Raw genomic sequence first — 7944 nt, 5'->3', positions numbered from 1 at the left:
GGTCTAATGGCCACATGGCAACTAAAAAATAACAAGTCTTGGGAGCTGACAATGTTTGTGCTGAAATTCTAAATCTTGGCTGAGGATCTTCAGTCACAATTCATAATGTCATCATCCACAGCTGGGCACATGAGGACATGTCCAGGGATGTCAGAGACGTTGTAATCATGCCCACCTTAAAGAAAGACTATGGTGAGATCTCCCTGCATCTGCCAGAGGGAAGGTCATCGCCAGGGTCCTCCTTAGCCACCCTCTGGCCCAAAAACTGTCTGTCTGGGCTTCATGTAGTCTTCACTGCACGATAAGTCCCAGAGAAATGCAGGGAGCAAAACCAATCACTATGCGTGGCCTTTTTTTGACCTCAGCAAAGCCTTTAACCTCATCAGACAGGAGGGACTGCGGAGCTCTCCCCTCAAATTCAACTGTCCGGAGAAAGTTGTCTCCATCTTATGTTTGCCTCAAAGTGGCAGGCAAGCCATGATCCTAACCAAAGGTCCACAATAGATTCAATCTCAGCACCACATCCCGAGTTTCCTGCTGAAGTGTAACAAATCCACTGTACTCGTGGGAAAATATTCAATACATGTCACCTCCACACCAGAGCCAAGGTTACCCTGGACTCAGGGGGCAAACTACAGGATGCAGACAACACTTGTATTTACACACATTTGGAAGTTGAGCTCCAAGTCATTGCCATCTTGTTCACTGGAACAAACTTGAGGATGGGCTTTACATTGAGCATCCAAAAAAGTGGTCCTCTACCGACCTGCCCCCACCATACAACAACGTTCTCCAACAGTAAAGGCCCACAATGAGCCTGGAACATGTGGACCACTTCCCATACCTTGGGAACCTCCTCTCTGCAGGCCAACATTGCTGACGAAATTCACCATGGCATTCAGTGTCCCAGCACAGCCTCTGCCCTTCTATATACTTTGACCTACTTAGAACAGGCATATTGAAGCCCTGGAAAGATCCACAAACACTATCTTCACTAGATCGTCTGAATTCACAGGCAGGATAAGTGAACCAACATCAGTGTCCTCTCCCACATCAACCTTAAGGACCTAACTACACTCACGCTGCTCCGTTGGTCAGGCCAAATTGTTTGCGTGCCCAACACCAGAATCATGAAACAAACACATTGCTGGTCCATGTGACAGGTGGACAGAGCAAAAGATTAAGGGATGTTCTCAAATCCTCCTTGAGAAATGCACCCCCTCCGCACTGACTGCCGGGAATCCCTGGCCCATGGCCGCTCAGCCTGGAGAAGCAGCGGTCAGGATGGGGCTGGGAACACACATAAGCCCAGTGTAAATGATGTAGGACCTACTAACTCTCAAACTACACACACACCGACCCTGTAAATGACAAGAAACATTGACCAGCTCTTCAAGATGAATTCCCGTTTCTCCTCGAGTTTATTGAAAGCATTGGTAAAATATTATAAAGTCGGCTCCCCCGTCCTGAACGGGGAGCTCTCCTCCATGTGACAAAACCTGCATTATAATTCAGTCTGTGTGGGTTGTGATACCAGGCCTGGAGCTTAAAAGCTTTGCAGTGACTGCATTAACTGCGCGCCCGCGACTGAAGAGCTGGGCGCCAAGTTTCTTCTTTACATTAACCGGTGAGTGACAGGTCCGCTCCAGGGTTCGACTTCCGGGTCAGAGTGCGAAACGATGGCGTCGTCTAAGCTTCGGCTCTGAGAGGCGGAGGGTGGTGAAGGTGAACGGGGGAGGGAGAGGGAGAGGGGGAGGGAGAGGGAGAGGGGGAGGGAGAGGGAGAGGGGGAGGGAGGGAGGGGGGGGGGAGGGAGAGGGGGAGGGGGGGAGGGAGAGGGGGAGGGGGGGAGGGAGAGGGGGAGGGGGGGAGGGAGGGGGGGAGGGGGAGGGGGGGAGGGGGGGGAGGGGGGAGGGGAGGGGGGGAGGGAGGGGGGGGGGGGAGGGGGGGAGGGGAGAGGGAGGGGGGGAGGGAGGGGGGGAGGGAGGGGGGGGAGGGAGAGGGAGGGGGGGAGGGAGGGGGGGAGGAGAGGGGGAGGGGGGAGGGAGGGGGGGAGGGAGGGAGGGGGGGAGGGAGAGGGGGAGGGAGAGGGGGGGGGAGGGAGGGGGGGAGGGAGCGAGAGAGGGAGGGAGGGGGGGAGGGAGAGGGGGAGGGGGGGAGGGAGGGGAGAGAGGGGAGAGAGGAGAGAGATGGGGAGGGGGGAGAGAGGGGGAGGGGGGAGAGCGAGGAGAGAGATGGGGAGGGGGGAGAGGGAGGAGAGAGATGGGGAGGGGGGAGAGGGAGGAGAGAGATGGGGAGGGGGGGAGAGGGAGGAGAGAGATGGGGAGGGGGGGAGAGGGAGGAGAGAGAGGGGGGGGAGAGGGGGAGGGAGGGGGGGAGAGGGGGAGGGAGGGGGGGAGAGGGGGGGGGAGGGGGGGGAGAGGGGGAGGGAGGGGGGGAGAGGGGGAGGGAGGGAGGGAGGGGGGGAGAGGGGGAGGGAGGGGGGGGAGAGGGGGAGGGAGGGGGGGAGAGGGGGGGAGGGGGGGAGAGGGGGGGAGGGTGGGAGAGGGGGGGAGGGGGGGAGGGAGGACGGGAAGGGAGGGAGGGGGAGGGGGAAGGGGAGGAGGGTGGGAGGGGGTAGGAGGGAGGGAGGAGGGAGGGAGGGGGAGGGGGTGAGAAGGGGAGAGAGGGGAGGGGGAGAGAGGGAGAGGGGGGATGGGGAGGGGAGGGGAGGGGAGGGGGGAGGAGGGAGGGAGGGGGAAGGGGAGGAGGAAGGGAGGGGAGAGAGGGGAGGGGGAGAGGGGGGACGGGGAGGGGAGGGGGGAGGAGGGAGGGAGGGAGAAGGGGAGGAGGAAGGGAGGGGAGAGAGGGGAGGGGGAGAGAGGGAGAGGGGGGACGGGGAGGGGAGTGGGAGGAGAGGGGAGGGAAAGAGGAGGGAGGGGGGAAGGGGGAAGAGGAGGGAGGGGGGAAGGGGGAAGGGAGGGAGGGGGGAAGGGGGAAGGGAGGGAGGGGGAGGGGGGACGGGGAGGGGAGTGGGAGGAGAGGGGAGGGGAAGAGGAGGGAGGGGGGAAGGGGAAGGGAGGGAGGGGGGAAGGGGAAGAGGGGGAGGGGGGAAGGGGAAGGGAGGGAGGGGGAGGGGGGAAGGGGAAGGGAGGGAGGGGGAGGAGGGGAAGGGAGTGAGGGGGAGGAGGGGAAGGGAGGTAGGGGTTGGGGGAAGGGATGGAGGGGAAGGGGGGAAGGGAGGGAGGGGGAGGGGGGAAGGGAGGGAGGGGAGGGGGAAGGGAGGGGGGAAGGGAGGGAGGGGGAGGGGGGAAGGGAGGGGAGGGGGGAGGAGAGAGGGGGGAGGGGTGGAGAAGGTAGAGGAGTGGACAGTGTGGGCAAGCTATTCAACTGCGGGAGGCAGCAGCCCGCAGGGTGAGTGTGCAGGTGGAAGGACGGTGGTCGCCGTCCCTCCTCCGACTCGGGTCCGGGTCCGCTGCTGAGGAGAATGTAATCATCTACCACTGACCCTCAGGGGATCCCCCACCATCAGCATCGGAGGGGAGGGAGTGCCACTGACCAGAGACTAAACGGACCCAGCCACATTTAAGACAAAAACATGGGTACAAGAGCAGTTACTGAGTGGGTGTCCTGCAGCGTTTGGCTCATTTCCTGACACCCCCCTATCTGCATGGCACAAACGGGGAGTGTTATGGGACAGTTGCCCGGATGAACAGCACCAACAGCTCTCAGGAAGCTCAACTCCATCCAGCCTACTTGATCCCATTGACCACCCTGAATGGTTACTCCCTCTACTACAGGTGAACAATGGCTGCAGTGTGTGCCATCTACAAAACACACTGCAGTTATCTGCCCAGGCTACACCGACCTGTGCTACTGAGGACAAGGGCAGCAGGTACAGGGAAAAGTCCCCACCAGGACTGCAGTGGTTCAAGTCAGTGGCTTGCAACCACCTTCTCAAGGGTGTTTAGGGATGGGCAATAAATACTCCCTGGCTCAGATGCTGAATAAATGCTCGGATCCTGAAAATTAATATAAAATTGCTTAAATTATTAGTTTCCATTTGGAAATAAATTACTATAGGAATACATTGTAGGGCTATTAGGAGAGATCAGGGGTGTGGGAATAACCAGATTATTGTTCCAAAGAGGCAGTGTAATCTCAGTGGGGTGAATGGACTCCTTTTGGGATGTACTGTTCTGTGAAGGCAAAGAGGAGACACACATGGGAATAGGGTCTGGATCAATCTGACAGTTTTCATAATTGCAGCACATCTTAAAGGATTCACAGTCCATTAAATACTTTAAATGTTGTCACTGGTGTAATATAAGAAATTGGTTATCAGTTTTCACTGACATTGCCTGGTGTGGTACAGGGTGCTCAGGTCTCTGATCTGGGCTGAGTTAACTGGTCTCTACTGGAAAGGCTGTTTGAGGCGACTGTAGATCTCAGTGCCCTTGGATGGTGTGAAATGGGGGCAAGCAACCTGGGTTTTAGCGTATTGATCTTTTCCCTGTCACTCCTTTTGGAAAGAGCTTGAGTGAATTAAAAAAGAAGGGCCAGTTCAGGATGGGACAGTGGAGAGAGAATAAGCTGAAAGAATTAACAAAAACTTTCTTATGTGGAGAAAAGACTGAACATTGGAATAACATCATGGAAGTTTACAGTGCAGAGGGTGAGGATTTGTAACATCCTGTCCTGCTGGCCAGAAGAAAGCTATTGGAGCCATTGCCGCCACCTCTCTGTTACTAGAAACTCTTTCGACCTGTTCACTCTTTCTCATTTTCTCATAATTTTATGCATCTCAAATTAAAAATGTCAATTAATTTTATTGTTGATTTATTCATTTCCCTTTTCCCTAGGCATAAAATTGGAAGAGAAGAGTCATGGTGCATCTCTGTAAGTATGGCAAAACAGAGTCGCTTTCAGTTTAGTGTCCTACCTGGATTACGTTGCTAGTTTTGAGCTCAGGAAGTGTTTGATTCTGTTTGTAGTGTCTGACCACTTTCACAGGGTTGTCCTTATGCGAGGTGTCCCTACAAGGGAGTTACAGGAGCTCTGGTGCCCAGCACTTCTTAATTCCATTCCTGCCTGTCTGAGAACAGTGGCCATGGTCTTCCTGCATTTACAACTAAGTGACTTCTTAGTGCAGGCACAAATTTCCATGTTGCAGTTCTAGTTGACTCACTGACCACATCCAGTCCTGGTTGAGGCCGTATCTTTCTTGGTCTACAGCAATAACCCTGTGCATCTATGTCTCAGCTCCATGAGCAAGATGACATAATCTCAATCCTTGGTTTATGACCGAGTTCTCTCCTCGTGTGTAGTTTTCCTTCTCTCTATTGTCCACTCGCCCCGCTGCTTACTCCAACCTTTGAGAAGTCAGTCTGGAGGAAATGAACCTTTGCTCTCTTGATCACCTTTCAATTCTTGAAGCTCTGCAGTCTGTGTGCTCCCTCGCACTGTCCCTGTCTGTCATGGCTGCTTCTCAGTCAAACTCTGGTCTTCTCCCTTTAGATGAACTGGCGGGTCATTCCCAACTTCACTGTCAGCACTCAGGACCCCATGTCTGAAAAGGCTTTAATTGTGTAGCCGTTTATCACATCCCAAAGTGTTTCTCAGGTGGTGAATTACTTTGAACTGATGTCTTGCCCCAGCCAAAATACAGCACCTATTATGCATAAAGCAAGGTGTTGTTAAAAAAACAAGTTGAATTGTTTTTGATAGTGGGGGAACCTTACTCGGGACATTTATGATTGGCCATGGCCTTCTACAGAATCCTGTAGTGTAGGTTCTGAGCCCAAGTGCTGCTTACTGAGTTGAGCTGCCACTAACTCTGCAGTGATCTTCCATAAGCGTTTGACTCTTTCTCCTTTGAAAGTCAGCTGGATTCCTGCCTTTGGGCTACCCAATCCAGTCTCCACTTTCAATGTCCCCTCACCATTACACGTGGTGTGCAGAGTTCGGAATAACCCAAGTGTGGCTGATGCAGATGCTGTCATTTCTTTCTCAGCTCCAGCTTTGCAGAAATATTATCACCGGGGCTTCGTGTGCATCCGGCTCGCTCTGGGTGGCTGCACCAATCGCCCGTTCTACAAGATCGTTGCTGCACACAACAAGCGGGCCCGCGATGGCAAGTACTTGGAGCAGCTGGGCTCGTATGACCCCATGCCTAACGTTTTCAATGAGAAGTTGGTCAGTTTGAACTTGGACAGGATCAAGTATTGGCTGGGCTGTGGTGCGCAGATGACGAAGCCGGTCGCCAAGCTGCTAGGTAAAAACGTTCCTCGTGTCTGTCCTCCCTACTTTTTTGAGTTACTCCTCTTTCAGAAGGGACTGGTGTTTGAACACAGTCATTTGTTGGAGAGAGGGTGTTGAGGATATCAGATGCGAGCCTAATCCTGTCAGGTGTAGATAACTACAGCGCAGTCCCCTCCCTGTCCCACTAGCATGGGCTGGGACATGTCCTGCGTGCCTCTGAGCCACACCAGGCAGTGCCTTCTCATGCTCTGATTAGATTTCTTTATTAGTCACATGTACATCGAAACACACAATGAAAGACTTCTTTTGCGTAGAGTGTTCTGGGGGCAGCCCGCAAGTGTCGCCACGCTTCCGGCGCCAACATAGCGTGCCCACAACTTCCTAACCCACACGTCTTTGGAATGTGGGAGGAAACCGGAGCACCCGGAGGGAACCCACGCAGACACACGGGGAGAACGTACAAACTCTGGAATTGAACCCGGTTCGCTGGCGCTGTAAAGCGTTATGCTAACCGCTACACTACTGTGCCTGCACCAGGGGTGCACCAAGGGTTTAATTTTGTTTGTTGCCCTCTGTGAACCATCCGATGGATCTGGCCAGCCGGATATGTGGTCCCTGACAGGGCACTGTGCGGGTGGACAGGGAGGCTCCCTTCCCTAATGGTCAAATTCACCATGTGTCTCAATTCCAGCAGCAAACCAGCTGCCAGTGGTTTTGTGACATGCCAGTACTGTGACCCAACGAGTGCAGCTTCAAGGAGAGCACAGTGGCACGGCTTGTAGCACTGCTGCTTCATGGCTCCAATGACCCAGGTTCATTGCCGACCTCCAGTGTGGTCTGTGCTGAATTTGTACTGTGTGACAACGTAGGTTTCCTCCCACATCCCAAAGGTATGCAGCTTGGTGGGTTAATTGGCCACCGTCTATAGGCCCTCGTGTGTAGGTAAGGGGTAAGATCTGGGGGAGTTGATGGGAATGTCGGGAGAATCAAATGGGATTAATGTAAATAGGTGCGTGATGGTTGGTGTGGACTCAGCGAGCTGAAGAATGAGTTTCCATGCTGTGCAACTGTGAGAAACTGAAAGTCGAGTTTTAGTCCGGTAATTGCTAACCTGTCCCTGTTTTGATTACTAGGCCTGTCTGGCTTTTTCCCTCTACACCCCATGACAGTGACTGGGGCAGAGAGATTCCACAGGAAACAAGCACTGAAGGCACAGGCTGCATCAGAAGAAGAGCCTGTGAATGTTTCAGAGGATGAGCAACCAATTGCCTAAATGCTGGGGTCAGCAAGTGGCTCCTGGAGATGGACAGTTCCAGTCAGCAATGTTTAATTGTCTGTAACAAGCTGAGGAGACGTCACAGCTGATTCAATCTGTAGCAGTAAACAATGTTGTCACAGGGATTATTACCAATCTTACCAATGACTATAAGAATTGCACATTAAAACCAGTGTCCTTTAATATTGTGTATTTCCCAGTATTTTATCCTAATGTTAATACAGCCCAGAATGCCCAGACCCAGTGCAGGCTGGCTATTCATACTGGAACAGCTGGATGTCTGAGCACTAGGGATTCCTTTTCCACCCAGTGTTACCTAGTTGGAGTGGTCGTACTTCGGCATTCCAGACTCCGCTTTCAGTCCCTGCTGTGTTTACCTTCCTGAACAACTTCAAGTGTTTCTGCTCACTCTCCGTCGCTCTTGTCGCT

At 53.8% G+C, this 7944-nt stretch overlaps 1 protein-coding gene across 1 annotated transcript; it reads left to right on the top strand.

Moving 5' to 3' along the window:
- Positions 1 to 1653: 1653 nt before the first annotated feature.
- mrps16 (mitochondrial ribosomal protein S16) lies at positions 1654 to 7698 on the top strand. Its single transcript, XM_052039349.1, has 4 exons — positions 1654 to 1725; positions 4841 to 4877; positions 5992 to 6252; positions 7373 to 7698. Exons 2-4 carry the CDS (start codon positions 4865 to 4867, stop codon positions 7510 to 7512), a joined length of 414 nt encoding a protein of 137 aa, XP_051895309.1. The 5' UTR covers positions 1654 to 1725; positions 4841 to 4864; the 3' UTR covers positions 7513 to 7698.
- The last annotated feature ends 246 nt before the right edge of the window (positions 7699 to 7944 follow it).

The sequence above is a fragment of the Pristis pectinata genome, chromosome 26 (assembly GCF_009764475.1).
Source record: "Pristis pectinata isolate sPriPec2 chromosome 26, sPriPec2.1.pri, whole genome shotgun sequence".
NCBI classification, from domain to species: domain Eukaryota; kingdom Metazoa; phylum Chordata; class Chondrichthyes; order Rhinopristiformes; family Pristidae; genus Pristis; species Pristis pectinata.
Note: the sequence above shows the minus strand (reverse complement) of the source record. Positions and strands in the feature narration are given on the sequence as shown.

Excerpts from the sequence above, each read along its gene's own strand:
- mrps16 (XM_052039349.1), top strand. Across the intron at positions 6,253-7,372 it reads GCCGGTCGCCAAGCTGCTAG|GCCTGTCTGGCTTTTTCCCT; the intron begins GTAAAAACGTTC and ends TTTGATTACTAG.